We start from the raw sequence: 22017 nt of genomic DNA on the forward strand, positions 1-22017 counted from the left end.
GCGGAGGAGAAAAAAAAACCGATGATCTACCGCTCAAACCCTCCCCCACCCGACAGTTATGGCACGTGCGTGGTCGTTGGCACCTCGCTATCCCACCCACTCCCAAAACCTTAACTTTTCCATTTGATATAAGACGAAAGAATTGCTATGATACAAAATTGAAGTCCCTAGTCAGCAAAATTGACATTTTTTGCACATCTTGTGAGACAATACATTGAGGGGGTAATGTCAAGGCTAGTACTAAAGTCAGTTGGACAAAATTGAGGTATTGGATAATTTTGAATGGAGCGAGAGGATCTGCCATGTTATTTGGATCGATTTCATGATGCAATCTTACTGATGCTGCCCTGACAAACTTTGATAATTGAATTTGGACATATTTTGTAGAAGAAAATAGACGATGAGGGGCCATAGATGTAGGTAATACATGGACATATTGAGTCTCGCGTAATTTTGATTGGATTTTATTGAAAGAGTATGTACAAAACATATGTTAAGTGATTAAACAACAACAAATTACCATATGTAACGTGCAAATTTGTCTTATGATATGTGTAAACAGCAAAAATTTACAGTCTTTGAACTCCTTCATTTGAATCCATGAAGGCTTTCAAGAGAAGAATTTATACGTATACAAAAATACGGAGCAAATTAATTAGTAGTTTAGCTGCCGATGGAAAAGGGATCATGGTCACGATCTTTGACAATATTATCGGAATTTTGTTAAGAAGAGACTTGCTAACTAATGAAATTTTACAATTTTCAGTGTGTTGATTGTTCTCGTGTTATGCACAATCAATACTTTAAAGGTTGAGCATACTTAACAAATGCTCTTGAAACATTTGTTAACAATAGCCATATCTCTAAAGTTCATTCACTTTCAATATTAGAAACTTAACAATAGCCACACTAATTTGGAACCCTCCTAAGGGATGGTCCCCGGGATTTCCCATGGTAGAAACACTTCAAAGGAAAAAGAGGGAGGAAAGCACTAAAAAGAGATAATCTTCTAAGTTTTCTTCTTTTTTTGTAAGTGTCGGGTTTACAGATTTTCTCGTAGCGCAAGAGATATACTTTAGTAAAATATCCCAATAGTCCCCATTGAGCATGGTACTTGCCCCTTTTGCGCATCATGCGAAACAATCCAAACTCATACGAGGGCAAAGTAAAATGTCGTGATTTGATTAAGGCCTCGAGCAGCAATGGCTGCTTGCGATTATGAATACTATAGGTTAAAAAAAAATAAAAAATCAACATAATTTTGGGTAGCTAACACAAAAGGGCAGAAACCTAACGGGCTCCCCTCAAAATTAGGAAAATGTTCACCAACCAGCCTGAATTCCTATTCTCAAAGTGGAGCTCCTGAAGAAGATGACTATGGAGTAGGGAACAAAACGCAGTGACTTGAATTTTAGACCTGGCGATGACGAAAGAAATTACGGTTCTTGGGGCGACAGATTCCCTGTTTAAAAATACAAAACCTAACGGCCAGCCCCCCTCAAGATCAAGAAACTTCACCAACCAGCCTAACTTTCTGACCTTCCCCACAAGAAACCCCCCTCTCTCTCTCTCTCTCTCGGGGTTGGAATTAGAGCCAAACGTGCTTGCCAAATTGTGGGTTTGGTCTTCACGCGATGGCCCTAAAGATCACCTACTCCCCTCATTCCCCCACCTGATAATCCAAGAACATCCTCGTTGCTGCTGTCCAACCCTCCCTTCACATCTTGTTTCTTGGTTTCGTCTTATTGTGTACTCGCGAGTTCGTTCGGTTCAGGTCCCCGTTAATCCATCAGTGCAAAAAATGTTTCTGCATATGTCCCGAGTTGGGAACTGGAGATTGGACGCTTGTCGTCTCAACTCCAAGGCCTCTTCCTTTGTCCGTATGGACAGGTGGAATGTCGCGAAGATCGGATCTCCATCGCAACATTGACATGCGTTCCATAGCCTTCACGTGCTGGGGTGTCCTTCCCTCGTCTGTATCCTCGAAGAAAAACGAAAAATGCAGAAGCATTCTTCCCGTGCCAAAACAAGTCACCAAACTAAGAAACTCTCATAACCCCTGACTAGCAGCTTTCGCAGATAGCTAGGCATCTCCACGTCTTGAGCTCGGGACATTCAGTTTGTGCAATCTACTAGTGCTTAAAACTTTAAAAAAAGATTAGATTAGCAGTGACTCAGTCGATTCCATGGAGGGTAGTTTTTGCAGGCGGAGACTTGGGAAGAAGGAGACCCTAAAAATCTCATCGATTAATTAACGAAAGGCAGAACAAAGAGACTGAAACGAACAGTAAAATAAACTGACAACGAATGGGACAGAAAACTGTCATTTTGTCTTACCAAATCTGCTTATTTCGGCAGTCTAAATGCCACGACGAGCGATAGCATATTAGGCATGAGAAAAATAAGGACTAGGGGAGAGAGAGGGAGTAGCATTTATGCCAGGTACTATAACTGTCTCATATTCATGTGGTCCAAGTCTCTCTACACTTAATATGTACAGCTCAGTACATCCTCCCACAGGCTGGCACACCCCTCAAGCATATAGTATCTTCTCTTATACAGAATATGCATCCCGCTAGCTAACTCAGATTATATGCCTCTTACTAGCTTAGTCACATAACTGAGAACTACTTCACAACTGAGCAGCACAGCATCTAGTTTCTCTGGACACAGAAAAGCCATGAAAACAGCAAAGTCGTGTATGGGTTTAGCCAGCTTTCTTCTGAATCACACGTGCTATGATGTCTGAGACTCCGCTGGCCTTCTTTTTTCTTGTTTTCTTCTCAAACGACAGTTCCATCTTTGATTGTTGCGTTTTTCAGTATGACTGTTATCCCTGACCTGATGTAGAATCCTTCTTCTGGTCTATCTGCTTCTTGAACACCCTGTAAATGGAAGGATCACATCCAGTCATAAATCCAGATGGAATTGAAGTATCAGGATTGCAAAAGGCAATACTTACATCGGTGTTGTGAATAACCACATTTTTCCCTATCCGGGCATTCTTGTCAATTATGCAGTTCCTTGAGAAAGGAAAAGCAAGGGAATTTGTCAGTGGAAGGATTGTGAACTATTCTATTAACAAGTCGTCGATTCAGAATTTCCTGTAGACATGCCTATTCAAAGAATGAATAATTACCTGATTTTAGTATTTTGTCCGACCCCAATAGGAACCTTCCCTTGTGCCAGAAGAGATGCGATTTCAGCTTCAGTCTGATAGTAATCTGCACCCATCATCATGGTATCCTGCAAATTCAAACATGTCCCAAAAACCAGCACCCATTAAAGTATGTTGCCATTGCTACATAAATTGGCACGCGAACTAACCCCAGTATTATGAACTTTTAGCAAATTTGGAATGTCTATACTGATGACTTGCTTAGTACATTACCTTGACAAGGCAAATTAGTGTCTATAAAAAACGACATGTAAAATGACCATCAAGTAATCAAAAGACTTGTCTTAGAAGCATCCTGACTTGGTCTAAGTCCACTATACCTTCAACTTGAGGAAATACAACCAATAGATGAAGATACAGCAATTCAAAAATATCACTGTACACCAGAGTTTTATGAACAAATTGAATGGCATCATTTGCCCCTGTTAAATATGGTCCACCACCTCAAAATGTTCTGATGGGATCTATTAACCCAAAAAGTTGAAAGCTGAAAATATCAACATTTCAACCAAATCCTCCAAGAGTCTGAAAATTAATTTTCTCAAGGAATTGCCATTGTGATCTTCAAAAGGTCCAAGAATGTATATGAAAGCAGCACACCTTAAACTCAACACCATAGTCTAGACGCGAGCGCACGCCAACAATGGAGTGGTCAATGCTACATTCTTGCAAGAAGCAACCGTGAGAGATTATTGCATCTACAATCTGCAGAAACAGTTCAAATAAGAGAGAGTTTAGACCATAACAACAACAGAGACTTATCGTGTTGACAAGCTTACCCTGCATTTATCAACTTTACTTGGGGGTAAGAATCGTGGAGACGTGTAGAAAGGTGTTTGCGGATCATAAAATTCGAACTTTGGAGGCTGCATTACAGGAAATTAACCCACTATTAGAAAAGCCACTGTCTCCTCAAAGGACAAACAGTATCACTTTATGACAGCTGAAGTTTGAACTCAAAGCTTCTATGATTTTTCTGAGAACGTGATTGAGATAGAGCCCCAGATTGACATAGAAATTGTAGCCAAAAAGATCTAAAGAGTAACTATTTTTCCAGCCCTAAGGTTAAGCCAGCATATGAAGTGATTAACGACTATAGAAGGTTATGACTGAATTAGCAGATGACATTGACATCTCCAACTTTGAGTTATCGAGCAGAAGATGCAATACCACACACCCACCTGTTCTGTTAGGGCCAAATTAGCATCAAAGAATGACTTGATTGTTCCAATGTCCTCCCAGTAGTCATTAAACAGATATGCCTGACAAATAAATGCATCCAGATAAGTCAGCATTTCTGTTAAGGTAGCTTGCAAGTACAAGTTACATATAAACACACGTCTCTAATGAAGGGGAGAGAGAGAAAGAGAGAGGGACAGAGAGAGAGAGAGAGAGCCCGCAGCTTAGTCTATGTTAAGGAAAAGGTCCTGACCTGGACATTATGCTCTGCAACAGCTGACGGAATTATTTCAGAGCCAAAATCATTGCATGAGGGGTAGCTCCATCTCAGAAGCTTTAGTAACACGTCGGTTTTAAATACATAGACGCCCATTGAGGCAATGTATGGCAAGTTCACCGCATCTTGCTTTGATAGCCCAAGAAGAGTAGTGTCGACTTGCTGTGGGCAGAGGTTTGTGCAGGAGATGAGAATCCAAATAAGATTAGTAACTAGTTGATGCATTGAATGATGTGCAGAGATGATGTCTGCTAAGGAATCAGCCAAAGCAGTCATGTAAAATGATAGGAAGTGTTTATTGCATTAATGATACCATTGCTTTCAGCTCATTGCCCTTCGGTTTTTCGGCAAATTGGATGATCTGTCCAGTTCTGTCAATCTTCATCAGTCCATAATCCGATGCACGACTGCAGCAACAAAAACCAGAAAGGGTTAGTTGCAAAACTCATCAGTAGCTCTAAATTTAGTGCAACTGAAAACGGACGTGAGAAACAATATAATCACAAAAATCTGGTTCTTCCCAACCATAAGTGGAATGTCAAGGAGAACTGAGCTTTATATGCTCTTAAATCTTTTAAGGCAATATATTTAATCACAATAAGAACCTGTCATCCATTGGGACACATGAAACTGTGATATCGGCATTTGAATCAATATGCTTCTGCAATCAAGCCACAACTGGTCAGTTTAAACTCACAAACATATTAGATGAAGGAGTTTACAATGAAATCTTCAAAGTACCTGCACGAAATCCATGTAATTCATCCGGTACAGGTGGTCACCAGACAAAATCAAGATATTCTCCACATTCTTGTTCTTGGCATCCTGCGGAAATAATTTGAAACCAACATTCAACTTCAAGAGGAACTCCAAAAAACTTTGCACAAGTAATTGCCAAAACCCTAAGCACTCACCTCAAAGACCCATATGAATTGCCTAACAGCATCAGCAGTCCCCTGGAACCACCTCTTTCCAGCTTCACCCGGAGTTTGAGTTGCTGCGAGGACCTATATGTGTTACCGAATTTTTTTCATGTTAAATTCAGTCGTTTCTTGAGTTAAGTCATCAGGAATCCAAAGTAATAAATCGGAAAAAAATTATACCTCCACAAATCCATCACCAAAACTAACACCATTATCAAAGTTGTATGTCCGGGAAAGGTGGCGATTGAGGGAAAAGGAATTAAACTGCGTTAAGATGAATATTTTTCTGATACCACTGTTAATGCAATTGCTCATTGGGATATCAATCAACCGGTAGCATCCTCCTAGAGGAACCTGCAGATTTAAAAAAACCACATAATTGATTATATAGTTGAGAGAGTGCTACGTGGGTAAACAATGGGCATATACAAATAATCACTTACTGCCGGCTTGGCCCTTCTGCTAGTAAGTGGAAACAGTCGTGTTCCAGCACCTCCTCCCAGTATAATTGAAGCAAAACTCTTCGGATCTGCTCTTGGAGTTTCCAACACTGGAGCTTGAAGAGTCTGAAATCACAGTTCAAGGAAAGTAACAAGTAACCCACATTAGGGAACAACATATTGGGATCAAAAGTAAATCTCAGATAAGAGGACAGAGAGGAGAGCATCTTCAACTGAGAACTTCCCCATTTTTAAACTCCCCTCTCGTTGAAACATCAAGACTGAAATGCAAAACTAAACAGAGCCATAAAAAAAGTAGGCTGACAAATGCAACATCCATCATACCATGGTCTCTTTGTCAACTTCTGGAGTAAGAACAGAGTAAGCAATTCCAGGTTTAACAAGTCCAATCCTTGTTTCACTTCTCAAGCTCTTACATAACCGAGCTCCAAATTGCTTATTAGCACCAACCCTCAAGTTTTCACCCCAGAACTCACTAAAATTGATAATGCCTCCTCCTGGCACGGGTCGCGCACCGACCTTCATGCTCACGAAGCAAGAATCCATCCCTACAAAACGGACCCAGCGAAGAAGAAGCCAGACCCAGATAAATTTCGAGTTCAACCTTCAAATGGGCATCCCAATATCGAACGAACCCAAGAACCCACAAGAAAAAGATCCCAACTTGTCATCAAACCGAACGATCTGAGAGAAAGAAAAGAAAGAAGAAACGCAAGAACACTTCCCAAAAGACTGCAGAAAGAAGAGCTTACGAAAAAAAAATAGAACTTTGGCTACAAAAGTACGTGTGTCGAAAGGTGATGTGAACAAAGAAAGACGGATCACCGACGGAGGTGGTGCAAAGTCCACAGTCCACACCGAGACTTCAGGTCAGGAGCGAGAGGGAGGAAGCGAGTGAATAATGTGATCAAGAAAAGGACGTTTTCAGGCGTGCTCGCACGAGAGGCATGTGAAGCTGGCGTGAAGGAAAGCCAAAGGGCTCTTCAGCAGCGGTGGCTTCGGCAGCGTCCGTGGCTCTGCTCGCTGCGAGCCGTCAGGGAACTTCGAATCCCGAGCCGCGATCACCGATTTTTCCCGTTTCAAGATTATTAAATTAGTGCGTTAAGAGTAGAAAAATCATATCTTTTCTCGATAGCTTTAGAAAGTTTAGGGGCGATTAAGCCATCACATGCCATCGGTCGGGAAAAAAAAGACCGTGGAAGATGGAGATGCAGGGACGCGACCGGCTGTTCAGATTTCACAATCAAGAAACTTTCCATAGATGAAAAGGCAAAAAAAAAAAAAAAAAAAAGGCACTACTACCATTCCACATAAATGTAGTGGCAGAAAAGTAAATATAGTTGAAAAGAAGTGGACTTTTTAGTCTGTGGACATCATCAATTATACTTTCACATATGAAACTGTACACTCATGTGGTAATTCAACCTTTTTAGATCATTTTTTGCACTTATTTTATAAAATTGTGCATGGTATCGAAATGGGAAGTTGTGAGAAAAGGCATGAGTGCCATTTTTTTGTACCCATCCCATGGAGCAAAAATGTTTGTCATCCTCCTAATCCTTTTTCAAATTTTTTAATTTTCAATGTTGTGTCCATCCTCGTGTTTTTGATAACGTCCTTAGTTATTCAATCCTTTTATTATTTTGTTGAAATCAATCAATAAAATTAAACTCTTATCATCTAGACTAAAGTAGTTTGAGAAGTACATGGCGCTTATCTATCAATTCAAAAAATGATAACCACTCGTGATTCTTGGCCATACACTAAGAAAATTAATAAATATGTCTCTCTTTTGATATGCTTTTAAGTTCCGAACCACTCGGTACGAAGCTGGACCCAAACTCCATTACTCACCCAACCGAAACCTAAAAGTTTCAAGCATCACCTCTTTTATTATTTCTTAAGATGACATGGACATCAGAACATTAAATCTCGCGAATTACATAAAGAAATCGTTCATCAAAATGTGCAAAAGGCTCTTCTAAAAACATCTTATAAATCAAATGAACCGATTTTATTCGTAGAGTTCTTTTTTTTTTTATCTTTTTTTTCAGGAAGTGATAATTCGTGTCGACACTTATCTACCGAGTTGGGAAATGAGAAAAATCAATGCAAAATGATGAGAAAATGGGGACACTAGGCTTCTGCTGGGACCGGACCTTGACTTTTCCTAGTTCATTTGCGAGGCTGATATTATTTGCACGAATTATAAATTTTATAACAAAAGATCCCCGCGATAGCGACATCCGACGCGTGGCCAAAACGTCTTTTTTTTTTTTGGCCCCAAAATGCACAAAGCATTCATCACCGCTGACGTACTACTTTAGCAAAAATTATTTATATACGCCTAACCAAAAGTTCACGTTAAAAAAATCCTAAATTACCTAGTAGACTCATTTTAACATCTTGCGTAGAATCTGGGTGGCATGGTTAAAAGTCGGTTTGGAACGTTTTGGATGGGCATGAGAATTTAAAGTTTAATTGACATATTTTTCGAAAAGAGAGTGACATTTTTTATTTTTTTTAAAGTAGGGACATGAGAATTATTAATGTAAATATCGGAAGTGGTCTTCAAAAGTAAGAATTGAGTGTATCTATCTTATATTTCAACAATAGAGGTGTTTAAGTGGTCATTTAGTGAAGGATGTCGCATATTCATTTTTTGGTATATTTCCAACAATCCATCGAGTCTGTCCCCTTTTCCAAAACAAGAGAAGAACTATAGTACAGATGATTTTATTTTCCAACGTAGAAGAACTTTTCGTATGGATTATCCTTCGTAAAGTAGATGGAAATTATCATTCCGCATGGAAGCAGTGCCAGTGCACGGAATCTGGCGCATTCATATCATCGCTTATTCGTTCCATTCACAAAATTGGTAGCATCGTTACTGTTTTCGATGGCCTGGATTATTGGATATATAAAAAAATTAATGAAATAAATTTGCAGCATTTCCCATTAGTAAATTTTCAAAAACGATTCTTTTTTTTCTTTTTTTTCTTTTTTTTGGAGTTCTAATCGCAGGTATAAGGCGTGAGAATATAAGCTTACTATATGTAAATCACTCTTAAGCTTATATTTGTCTGCCCACCGGCTAATGACCTTTTTTTGGCAAGTTGATGATTACATGGAAAATAATGTAAGAATCTTGACTCAATGTGCAATATAATTTTTAAATTTTTAATTTGTTCAAAGTGTTATTGAACTTCAACTCGATATGTGATGTAATTCTTGAAATTTTAATTTATTCAATATAGTCATTGAATTTTTTGTACATGGTCAATACAGTCCATTACTGATAATTTATGGACTACATTGAATAGATTAAAAATTCAAAAATTATATCGAATTTATTAAAAGTTTAGAGATCAAATTATACATTAAGTCAAAGTTTAGAGATTATTTATGTTATTATCCTCTTAATTTAAGCACATGAAGATACCTGCGATATTTTAATATGGTGAGGACTGTCGGCCTTGGCCATCGCCAAGTTTGTGATAAGAAGGTCGACAGCCCTCAATTGGCAAAGGTGGGGACAGCTGCTGGGGCGGTGCCCCTTCAAAGCTTTGGAATTTTTTGTTTTTGGGTATGTGTTTTTTTTTTTTGGTCTTTTGTGACATGGTACTCATCTGATGTTCTGTTAGTACCATGTGGCTCCAAAAAATAAATAAAAGGGGCACTTCATATATCTCAATCAGGTCAACTGGATAGAGCTAATGGCGATACTCGATGGACGAATTGGATTAGGTTTTAGGATTTTTGGTAAGGTATTCATTGAAAGGGGAGAATAAAATGTGATACCCAAGTGAAAATTTATAATGTGTTTTTTCTTAATATTTTGCGAAACTAAAAAGAAAACTTTTTTTTAGAATTTTTCTTTTGTGGTTGATAGATAAAATAATTTTCTTGCAAAAAAAAATTAATTTAAAAAAAAAAAAAAACAGAGCTTTACATTTGCCCCTGAAGGACCCCCAATCCCTTTTCTCATTTGACATTGATAGCAAGGGCCTCAACATAACATCACCTCAATCCAGACAAAAAGCTAATGGCTTTTCTTCAACCACATGCCACCTGGTTTGAGCTCTATTTAGGACCTTATGCACCCGATGATTGAAAAGCGATGAGGTGTTTGAAAAGTGCGATCGACGTAACATCAAATCAAATCTACTCATCGCCTGATGGCTCATCGGCTCGTCCGAGCCAAACGCACTTGAGGAGCATTTTTGGACTGACCGGGGTTAGGCTGATTAGTTAGAAAGCTTGTTCTAGCTAGACAAATTTATACACGAATATTATAGTGAAGGGCAATTCCAGGACAATGAGTTAAGCCTGACCGATGGGCTCGCAATAGAAAAAGCCTACTGCCACCATCGCCGACTTTCAAGCCCAACTTGGCTGAGGGGAAGGGAACTCTTGAAACCCATCGAGTCGCACCCGATCGGCCCGGCCAAAAGTCCATTTTTTGCAAGTGGAGCTCGTGAAATTCCGTATACTCGACATGCATAGGTAGATATTAAATCTTCTTATTTCTCGTTACGTACGATGGACTAAAGTTTGGACTAGAGGTGATAAATTGCGGGCTTGGGCCAGTTGGGCCTATCCCGTTGCCCAACGCGATCCATCGATTTAGTGCTTGGGGGATAACTGGGCCTGATTTGAGCTCAATCCAGATGACGTGGGGTTTCATATCTAATTGCCCTTTTGCAAGCTTTTTGCCCAAATTGGTCATCGAGTTCAATTGGCAAGGGAAGGGCCTGTTGCTGCCAAGCCCCATCGTCGGGTCCTGATATATGTTCTCCAAATCGTATTTGCGGCTACTGATTCAATCAAAAATGGGATAATTTGGACTCATCTGACAAACATGAAATTTCGTTACGTTAGGGTAAACCTATTCATTAGTCGCACTTGATCAATCTATAACGATAAAATTTGTTGAGTTTTGTCGCCTTTGAAGAAGACGATCTTATTTTGTCGCTTTTGAAATCGTCGCTGGCACCAACTTAGTAGCATTTGATGAAAAAAATTGTCTCTTTTGATACCAATTTCTCCTTAAGTACCAAAGGTTAAGAATAAGGGAAAAAAAATGATTGCCTTAGGTGAAGGCAATTGAGCAAATGTAACAAATAATTCAGAACGAAAAAGTTCTTTTCCGAAGATCAAATAAGCAAGTTGGGTCGAAGATGACTTGATTAAAAGTAACCCATATTTACACAATACAATAGCAAGCCATATCGAAGCCGGCCAAAACCCAACCTATTTCTATTTCGGAAATGGCCTCCTTCATTTCTTTTTAGACTTTCCAATTCCAAACTGCACTCTTTTTACTGAAAAGGGTTAGCAAATTGGTCTATTTCACATCCACTTCAGCTAAAAACCAGGCAAACTTTAGTTACTTAACCCATCTAGGTTCGTGAATAAAGAAATTCAAGACGCCCACTTGTTATCTGTCTCATTGAAAACGGGTTTTAAAAAAGAAATAGATTTATAGCGCATATTGCTATCTCTAGCTAGAGCGATAAAATTTGGACTTAACGCGACAAAGTTAAATGCATCGATGCATCTCTACTAATCTAAAATCTTACATTTTATGTATGTAGTAAAGTTATATATCACCACCACAGTCGACCGATCAATCAATGCCCATAAAAAACATTCCCACTCACATCTTAGGCACACGCTACATTAAATAATGCTCGGCAATGGCAAGCAAAATGATTTCGGGGGGAACACGATCGGGACGGCAAATCTTATAGTAATGTCGCCTCGGATTAAACGAAGATATTGCCAATCGCTCATGCGGCTAATGCCTTTTTTTTTCGTTTATTTTTTATTTTTATATTTCGTGGGCCAAACAAACGTAAATCTCAAAGGCACAATTATTATTACCTTTTGATTCTGTAGGGCCCCGTTTGGTCGTGTGCTTTTTCATTGCCGCCCCCTCCGATATATCGGAAATCGGCATTAGCTCATTCAATCACTTCCCTAATCATGAAAACCCAAAAGGGGGGGCGCCTGTGAAATGAAAACGTACTTCGTTGCATAATTATGCTTTACTTGATTTAATAAAAGAAGAAGAAGAACGTTTCTTAGTTTTTTTAATATCATAAATATAAGACATGAAGATGTAAATAACGGAAATTACCTTATTCATGATTTTACTTAGAGCATGAATGATAATCATTCTATTCTAAAAATCAAGTTTTGCTCATAAGCAGATTATATTATTTCTATGTCTCAAGTGAGTTTATGAGCAAAATACACGTTTAATAACTACACAAAATTTCTATTTGTCGGAATAAAAATTCGCTTAATAATGACACAAAATATTTCCCTCTTGAGTGGTGGTTGGCGAGTGCCAACGGCAGGTGGTGATGAGTAGGTGGCGGCTAGTAGCGAGGGCAAATGATGATAAATGGCGCGTTTGGTTACATTTCTATTTAAAAATTATTCAGGAAATAAAAATAGAAAAAAATGTTTATGTTCCGAAAAACAATTTTTGAATAAAAAACTTGTTTAGTAAACTTGTTCCAGGAATAAAAAATGAACAGAAACACGTTTGGTAAATTTGTGTTTTTTTTTGTTTCTTTTAAATTTTAAATTTTTTATTTTATTTTTTTTCTTTTTTCTTTTTTTTTTTCTTCTTTTGGCCGGTGGCCTTCCGGCCCCGGTGAGGCCGAGCTCGCCCAGCCTTGCCCCGCGTCGGCAAGGCTCGACCTCGCCTTGGCTAGGCGAGCTCGGGCTCGCCCAAATCTGACGAGCTTGAGCTTGCCTAGCCAAGGTGAGGCCGAGCCTCGCCAGGGGCCAGCGATGCTCAGCGAGGTCGGCCCTCGACGGCGGTCGCGGGCTATGGCCGAGGTCGGCGACCGGCCAAAAAAAAAAGAAAAAGAAAAGAAGAAAAAAAGAGATGAGAGAGAAAATTTGTTCTTAAAAATTGTTAAAACAAGAAACTCGTTTTCTTATTTATTGTTTCTGTTCCAAATGTGTTCCTTAGAACAAAAAAATAGATTTGAAACAAAAACGCAAATAAACGTGTTTTTTTTTATTCCTTGGAACAAAAAAATAGAAATTTTATTCATAAACAGAAACAAAGAACATTAATAAACAGGCCTAAAGTTTTTATTCCACTTTTGTTCTAGAAATAGAAAGTAGAAAGTTTTTACCTCTTTTTTTTTTTTTTTTTTTTTAAAAAAGAACCTATTTCTAGAGTAAAAATTTGTTCCAAGATTAGAAGAATCATATTGAGTTACCATTTCTATTCTAAACTTGATATTGGGAACGGAAAAATAGAAAAATAGTGAAATATAGTAATTATCATGCACACCCTTATAATGATTCATTATTTTTAATTTTCAAGAAAATTTTGAATTAAGCATGAACAGGTTCAGCTGTTGTGGTTGGGTCTGATTTAGTTCAGTCTAAGCCTACAGATTCCAAGCCTTATATATTCTAGCCGGGCCAAAAAATGCTTTGAGACCCGGCTTGCAACAACTTGTGCTTGCCTTTAGTCTTTTGTTTCTTTGAGTATTTAATTATTAATAAAGAAAAAATTGTTCTAAACATAGTCTTGACCGATTCAAAACTGATTCCATACTAGAACTAACCTAGTCGATCTGGTTCTTGAGCAGGTCACGAGTTCAACCATCAATTCGAGCGCCCAATCAAACTTAATCAATTCTCTCTCTGTTTTTTCTTTTTCTTTTTCTTTTAATTGAGAACCCACTCCTTTCTCCCTTAAATTGGTCTTGAACCAATCTACCGCATTTTACAGAAGCCAGTTTTCCGAATTGAATCCGGATTGCTCATCCCTAGTCATACTCTTGCACCATGCTAAACGTGGTTTGAGACTTCAGTTCACCTAAATTATTACCCCAAATATGTCATGACAAGATCCCAATTAAAATAAGCCAAGGTTGATGAAGCAATGACTGCAACTGCTCATCTACCGATTCACTATTTTCAACTTTTGCCTCTTCTCTTTTCCGATCTCCACCATTCATTGTTGCCCATGTCAAAAACAAAGGCACCCATTTTCCCCTTACCCAACATAAAAAACAAGATTATGGAACAACGCTTTACCTTACTTTATGCAGAATCAATGGATGACAGACAGTCCACGTCCCGTGTCGGACGCGACCTTTTTCTCTAGCCCTTTTGTTTCTTTTTCTCTTCTTTTTAACTCTCTCTCTCTCTCTCTCTCTCTGTGCCATATAATCCTCCTGACTGGAGAAGAAACTAAAAAGTGGGAATGTGGGATTCAATGGGATCATCTCCCTCTTGAAGTTTCGGTCATAAAGTTGCTCGCTTTAGCACAGTTGGTTTCAGGGGGGTCACGTGTTCCGGAGTTTCTGTGGTACAGAAACCAGCCCGACATATATTGCCTCTTTGGCATCTTTTCTTGTGAGAGAGATTGCTTTTTTTTTGAGTGAATGTATGAGGATTTTGAGCCATTAATGAGGGTTTCTTCAAATCAAAGCCCAAGTGCTGCCGATGAATCGTGATTTGTCTCCTTTTCCAACTCCCAACTTCTCGTGTCCTTTTTGGGGGAATTGGTCATGAGCCCCCTATTAAAACAAGGCCAATTTGCGGAGTTCACGTTGACATTATTGGGAGCGTCCACACCTTTTCCTGCTTCATTCCTTCGCCTTTTGGCTCTTTCTCTTAAATGAGCAGATGGCCGATCGGGAACCATTCCGATACATTGCTTCTGGCCCTCAATTTGTCCATCATGGACTTAGAATTGGGTTGCAGGAACAGTGACAATTGCCATCGCTCGAATTCTTGCGCTTGCCAACGTCACACTCTAAAATCGCAGCACCAATATTCTCATTCTATGAATAATTCAATTTCCATGGCGAGCCAACGTGGTCTTAGTTTATTCATGAAGGAGAAGGGCAGAGAAGAGAAGTACAAGGACACATCTAACTTCGTGGTCCCAATTCACATGTACCAATGCTCAAGCAAAAGCAGAGCAGAGTACCTTTAAGGCGATCTTGATTTCCAAGTTGAGTTGAGCTTTTGTTTCGTACAATGATAATGAAAAGTAATCTTTCCTCTCGTTCACGTGAACAAACAAGAACTCTATCATTCGAATTCTTGCCAAGGCTTCCACATTCCGACCCGGCAATCGATGATTTTACCAATTTCTACAGCAGTATAACTTCTTGACCTTATAAGCACCTCAAACAGGGAGAACGAACATGTGAAATGCTAAAGGAAGTCGCTAGTTGTGGATGCGTTTTGCTCTATCGACTGCCTAATCTCTATGCTCTCTGTCTCTTCCCCGTGTGTCCTGTTTCGCGCGTGGTGCCGCGAGTTTCTAAAAGAACGGCTCAAATTGGACTTACTCTCCTGTCTCCAATCCTCTCTACAGCTAAAAGTTCACTCTTCTATTTCTTCCTAGTGCTAGGTTTTTGCATTATGATATGCCCCACGATAAAGAATAATAAACGAAAGCGAGCACTTTATCCTTCATGATTGCAACCAGAATTCGGCCGACGATGCCAAGAAAAGAGAGAACACGAGATGGGCTCCACGTTTCGCTCGAAACCGCAGATAACAAAAAGGGAGCTCATCGCGAAAGCCAACAGAAACGAAAAGACCGAGCGCGCATATGATTCGATGTTGGAGACAGCGGTGCGGGTCGTTTCCTAAGATCCCTCCATGCATCTGCTCTCGGTCGCATCGCATGCTGCGGATATAAACGGTCATTTGAAATTACTGTACGAAATGTGCGTGCTTGCGACGGATCGAAGACGACCCGGTAAAAGATTGTTGCAACCGTACCTGGAGCCGGTGATCTTGGGAGCTAAAAGGCACGAGAGAGAGAGAGAGAGAGAGAGAGAGAGAGATGGTCAAAGAGGCGTAGCTGAGGATGAGTCAGGAGCGAACAGCAAAACTAGGGCGGGGGGACGTGCTCGAGACGTCAATCCGTGCACTGCACACCTGCTGAACCCGTGGGGGTGGGGGTGTTCGTTCCAACGCCAAAGATTCGATTGACCCGAGTCCTTAAAGCCATAAATAAAGGAGCCCGATCAATGGAGTTTCTAGGAGTCACCACCTCCAAGACCGCAAAGCCCAACATACATAACTATAAGAGATGGCTACAGTTGATGTTAGTAGTGGGTTTGTAGAGTTCCTAACGTCCCGTTGCCATTGCCAAATAAATGGAGAAAGAAATATAGGATGATCAATTGACCATGGTGTGAAAATTACCCGAAAGCAAGCGTTTGTTTCTTTTTTCCACGTCAAGCATGCATCTTATTGGCTTCTTCATGTTTGATAGGTTTAAATCTACTTAGACGCTTCTCTTATTCGAGAACGGAATAAGAGGAGGATTGAGAGACGCTGACTTTATGAAAACCCAATTTACAAAGTTCGGCTTATAAAGCGACGTGATAGGCGGTCCACCTATTTAATTGCTCACTTTAGTATGAAATTAATTTGATATGTTAATTTTAGCATACCTAGCGGGCGGGGTTGATTTTGAATTTGCTTTAAACAAATTATGAGCCTTATTAATTAGGACATTCTCCTCCCCCATCATAACGTAGCATCTCCCTCACCTAATATCTTCTTTATCCAAACCCTCCTATCAAGCACAAATAAGATAAATGCATGAAATAAATATTTAAAAAAAAAAAACCAACTTTATGAACCTTCTCTCCCTCTCCAATTATATAAGCCCACCACCAGATCCACAGAAAAAAACCATCACTCCCTCCCTCGCTCTCTCTCTCTCTCTCTAAACCCACAGCAAGAAAGCACTCGAGTATAGAAACTGCTGCTTGAACGCTGATGCTGTGCATCGGAGAACCGATACTTTCTTCTCCATACTATAAAATTTTCTACTCCGATCCGACTCTCTGATCCTCGCAGAAGAAATCCGGAACTTATCCACGGGTATCTTCGAGTCACCCTTCATCATTTTCTCGCTCTCTTTCTCGCTTTCTTGCATTTTCTCGAGAAAAAAAGGGATGGACCCCCATCCATCGCCCCACGAGTTCGACAGCGTCAAGGCCGAGAAGGCCGAGGCCATGCTCAGGTACCGTTGGAACCGGAACCTCAAGACCCTTGCCCGCGCCCTTGAGCTCCTCGTCGCCCTGCTCCTGGTCTCCTGGTACTCCGGGCTCTCGGCCGCCGCAGGCGACTTCCTCCTCCGCCTCGCCGGCCTCCTCACGAGGCCCCTCGTCGTCTTCCTCATCAGCAACGGCATCATCGGGATGATCCTCTTCTCGGCCCGGAAGAGCGACGACCGCCGCCACCCCCACGAGCCGTCCCACATCTACGACGAATACCTCTCCGCGCGAAGAGCCTCCGGCGGGGGATCATCTCCGGATACGGTGGCGACGCCGGACGAGGTCCATGAGGACAAGCAGATCGTCCCGTACGAAGCCTTCCCGGCGCACGAGAAAATCATAACGGAGGTGCCGCTTCCCGCGCCGGAGCCCGACCCTCTTCCGTTGACCGTCGGCCCAGCCGTCGAGAAGGGCGCGGGCGAGGAAGACGTCGCGCCGGGGGCGGTGCCTCTGGCGGCGGCAGCGGCGGAGAGGCGCTACCGGAGGACGCGGTCGGAGGTGACGGCGGGGGAGGGGGAGGAGTGGCCGCGGGCGGAGCTGCGCAGGTGGGCGACGGACAACGGGCGGCCCAGTCCATCGCGTGGGGCGGGGGAGGAGGAGCGACGGCCGCCGTCGCCGTCGCCGTCGGTGGGGGACTTGAGCGACGAGGAGTTCAACCTGACGGTGGAGAATTTCATTGCGAAGACGAAGTGCTTCCTGAGGGAGGAGATCATGGCCGAGGAGTAGGACGCCGTTCTCAGCTTCCACTCCGTCGGTCGCAGTTGATGATGAGACTGGCCCAAAAAAGGGGAAAAAAAAAAAGAGAGAGAGTAAATAAATTTGTGAATTTTAAGGCTGCGAGTAGTCGAGTACATAAGAGAAAAAAAAAAAAAAAAATGAAGAGGGAAATTCCGAGGAGAGTTATTTCGTAATTAATTTAGCTATATTTCTGACATTTTAGGTCGGTCGCTATTGCTACTGCTGCGAGATCGTGTACTTTTTCTTGCACAGAGATATATATATGATGGCGATTTTCATGCAGATTATTATGATGATAAGCAGCGTGTCAGCGCGCTCCAAATTTCTCCAATTACAATATCCACTTAAGTTAGGTAAAAATTAACAGCTCATAATCACTGACAAAGATCAGCATGAACCAAGGTTTATTGCGACCCAAATTTACGGAATTGCCCTCCAGGGTGTCTGATTTTTCTACTTGTGCGAGACCAGGGCGACAGAGCGATGCCTCCGATAGAGATGCCGAACTCTAGTGGGGCCTAGGCACGAGACAAAATTGGCCATGGCGAGAAAGCGACCCATGTAGATCCCTCCTCTCCTTCCCCCCTCTCTTTCTTTTGTTTCTCCTCCAAATTATTTCCACCAGGACCTCGCTTTTTGGAATTAAGGACGGAATGGGATTAGCCCGCACCGATTAGCGTGCTTGATTATTTAATTAGTCGCCCCTAAACTTTTGGCCTCACTCCGATTGGGGAGGCCTCGAGTAGATTTTAAAGACGCCCCGTTGTTGAAGTCATGTCGATGAGCGAAGTCGGTCGCACGGCTCTGATTAGACTAATCACCAACCGGTCGGGACCATAGAAAGTCCTGCACGGTTCATTGATCACGCCGGAATCCACTGAAACTGTTAAATTTTGACATTGTTAGATTATGTCTCGAGTTTAAATCGCCTACGGGTATGTGACCTAGTTAGAGGATGTACAATGGTCGAATTAAACCTGTCGTAATCATGTTAAACCTGAGGGTCGGTTTTATCCGAGCATCACTAATCACGCATGTACAAATATTGGAATTCAAATGAGAAGGCTCTCTAGGGTGGCAAAATCAAATTGTCTATTAATCTATGGATTCATCTCTACAATTGGTAAAATCGAAAGGTTTGGGATTGAATTAGTTACCATATAATATATGTAGAATTTTTCTAATAATTATAGAGTAAGCAACACATGTAGGCACACCATTGCCCACGGTGGTCATGATAGTTTCGCGCTTTCTCCCCCACCGGAGGGGGAGGGGTTCGAAACTCCGCGTTTCCATTGCGCGACTCACCCACGGCTAGATCTGTGGTGGTGGCTCAGTTCGCCTCGGGTTTACCCCGTCAGCTGCTGGCTGTTCGAGGGTTCTCGGGTCACCAAAAAAAAAAAAAAAAACACATGTAGGCACAGTTTCTCAAAGGAGTGAGACCGAGATGCATTACAAAATAGTAATAGAACGCGACAGGCAGCTTCATGCGGGAAACGAATATCAAGAATTGCGCGCATGTTCCTCAAAATGGGTCGAGCATTCTGCATGCAAATAATTGCTCAGCTGTTCGCAAAGGTCGCTTTTCTTTTCTTGCTTTAGCTAATCATGATCCGTGACGTGGCTATCATAGAGCTGAAAAGCTGGTACCCTTCATCATTCCATGGATGATCGTGGAGCGACACTCGGGATCATAACTTTACTTGGCACTTGCTCGTACGAGAAATTTTTGGTATCTCTCTCTCTCTGGTGTGTCTCATCGGATGAGTTAACGATATTCGAACGGCCAAAGTTGGTTTAATGACTAAGGGGATGGGATCTGTTTATGTGAGAAGTATTCGTCACGAGACATGAGTTCAATTCCTTACTTCACCCAACGTGAAGAATCTCCTTTATCAATCATTCATTGAGATTTTAACCGGCGTCTAATCTGGTCATTGAGATTATCGGCACGTTCGATGGGTATGATAAGAATACCTTATCTGTTCCACACGAGCTAAGTTCTCAAAAGAAGTGCTTGAAGTAATTATATGATATAGTAACCTTTTGGATATGGATCTTATGAATCACTTAAAAGGGTCATTCCTTGTTTAATGGGGACTTCAATTGTCGCGCTCGTAGTATATTCCATAATCTAGATTTAGCTGTGTGAATGTCCATGTTTCTCATGACGCACCATTGGGGAGGGGGTTTCCGCAATAGTGCTGATTCCGACCAACATGTGTTTAGTACAAGTTTTATTATTAGGATTGTCGGCATAAGATCACGGTCCAAAGGTGAGTTTGAGTCGAGAGAAGACATATCTAGCTCTAGCTTGACCGAAAGCCTACTGACTAAGGTTAGAATGAAGCGGCTCGAATGTGAAAGGACACTTGATGTAAGATGCACGAGGGGCTTAAAAGTTGCAAAGATTGTCGGAAATTGAAAATATCCTGGAAATGTGTGGCAGGAGTTAGAGGAGGAATACACCCTCAAGTCATTGCGAAATTTCCACCAATGCCTTTTCATTTGAAGCAATGTCATTCTATTTCGATTTTAGATTTAAGAGTTAAATTTGTAATTTATAATCTTTATTGTGGATATTGGCACACAGTATAACTTTTCTTTTGATCACAACCTAGTGATGTTTATGTTCTGGTTATTTCGTTTTCAGTGTTTGCATTCGATTTCCCCTTGATTTCTTTTTTAATCTTCCCATCAGTTTCATTTAATTCTTATTTTTTTTCTTGATTTCTTTAATTTCCTGTACCAGCACTTTACTTTTCAAGTATTATTCCCACGCTACTTTGATGCATTATTTTCAAGGTGCCCTCGAAAAAGATGTTAAATTTAAAACATTTTAAGACTTGCATTTCCAAACTTAATCTCGTTCTTGATACTAAAAATATGTAGAGAATTTATAATACGATACAAACGATTTAATAAAGCGGATAATGCAAGAATTTTCCTCCTAGTGAAGGCATTAAATCAACAATGAGTACTTTCCCCTATTCTACACGCACCTAATCTTATCCATTTCTTCCCAACTTTCCCATCCACAATCCTCCTTTTCCCTCTTTCAGCTCTTACTCCAATATGGACCAGGAGAGGAATTGGCGTGGGTGTATAAAGACTAAATCATGCACGCGATTATTAAAAAATAAAGGACCTTCTTTATGAGGCAGCAGCTTCGCTCTTATCCACTTAAGATTTGAGTATTTAGGAACATAAAAAGCAAAAGTTCAAAGTTATACCATCCATTAGATGCAAAAGAAGAACCCAAAAGCGTTGTTCTTTCTCTACAAAGGACACCAGCACCAACTTCATGCTCAAGTCTCTATAACAAACTGCTCAATTATTTGCTTGGAGAGTCCAGTTGTCCGTACACGCCTGGCCCATATAGAAAACTATAGGGCGGTGACAGTATCATACGTTGAAAAATAATAAATGTGGTGGGAATATTAGATGAAAATGATGTGGCAGTTTGTTCAAACCCTAATTTCTCCATGTTCGTTTTCCTATGAGAAGCATTTCATCTGGCCCCGATCAATATTTTATGTATTTTACGTAAAGAAAAAAACAGAAATTTAACACCTCAACACCGGGAAAAGTAAGAAGAATAAGAGTCCAAATCTGACCTATTATCCTAGTCGGACTAATTTCACTTGCAAATTCGAGTCGTGTTCATGAATCACTGCATTGACCCGACAATATCATCTTCCTCGTCCCATCAATTATTAGAAGAGCCTATTCGTCCTCATTAATGCAGCTAGCAATGAACATAAATACTTCAACGGCAACGGTGTTTGACTAAGCAAAAATTAGACAGCCCAACAGACGACAGCGGTCGAGAAATATGGTATTGCCGAACCGCAGCTGTCTCCATTATCAAGCAATAATACCTGTGTCTCCTCTCTTTTTCTCTCATAAATGTCTCGGTACCCATGTATGTCTACGAGGAGCAAGTTTCTAGTTTGAAAGAACGAATCATGGGAAAATCTCCGTTTGATCTTTTACCTAAACAGAGGCACAGGGATGAATGATTGCCCGCGGTTTTTCTTCTGCAACAAGCCATGTTCGATTATAGAATATTCTCTTCACAACATAGGATAACAGCTCAATCTTTACCTTCTCATTTCGGGCTTCACCTTCGGTGATTTGTTTAAAGCTATTCGGACCCAGTTTAGTCCTAATCGAAAGGGAGGAG

General features: G+C 40.8%; 2 protein-coding genes across 4 annotated transcripts; one reads left to right on the forward strand and one right to left on the reverse strand.

Annotated features, from left to right (window-relative positions):
- Positions 1-2416: 2416 nt before the first annotated feature.
- On the reverse strand, positions 2417-7206 carry LOC104448777 (glucose-1-phosphate adenylyltransferase large subunit 1). 3 transcript variants are annotated; one of them, XM_039315971.1, is made up of 15 exons: positions 6844-7206; positions 6343-6566; positions 6001-6123; positions 5738-5911; positions 5549-5641; positions 5376-5459; positions 5240-5295; positions 4948-5041; positions 4611-4796; positions 4360-4440; positions 3958-4044; positions 3779-3883; positions 3140-3246; positions 2963-3023; positions 2417-2885 (listed from the first exon to the last, which is right to left on the reverse strand). In XM_039315971.1, the coding sequence occupies exons 2-15, from the start codon at positions 6562-6564 to the stop codon at positions 2784-2786; spliced, it is 1575 nt and encodes a 524-aa protein (XP_039171905.1). In that variant the 5' UTR covers positions 6565-6566; positions 6844-7206; the 3' UTR covers positions 2417-2783. The 3 variants fall into 3 exon arrangements, with proteins under 3 accessions (XP_039171905.1, XP_010060972.2, XP_010060971.2); XM_010062670.3 differs by having other exon boundaries at positions 6771-7206; XM_010062669.3 differs by having other exon boundaries at positions 6343-7206.
- Positions 7207-16715: 9509 nt separating this feature from the next.
- LOC104448778 (hypothetical protein) lies at positions 16716-18113 on the forward strand. Its single transcript, XM_010062672.3, has one exon. It carries the CDS (start codon positions 16992-16994, stop codon positions 17817-17819), a length of 828 nt encoding a protein of 275 aa, XP_010060974.2. The 5' UTR covers positions 16716-16991; the 3' UTR covers positions 17820-18113.
- The last annotated feature ends 3904 nt before the right edge of the window (positions 18114-22017 follow it).

The sequence above is a fragment of the Eucalyptus grandis genome, chromosome 6, assembly GCF_016545825.1.
Source record: "Eucalyptus grandis isolate ANBG69807.140 chromosome 6, ASM1654582v1, whole genome shotgun sequence".
Taxonomy (NCBI): domain Eukaryota; kingdom Viridiplantae; phylum Streptophyta; class Magnoliopsida; order Myrtales; family Myrtaceae; genus Eucalyptus; species Eucalyptus grandis.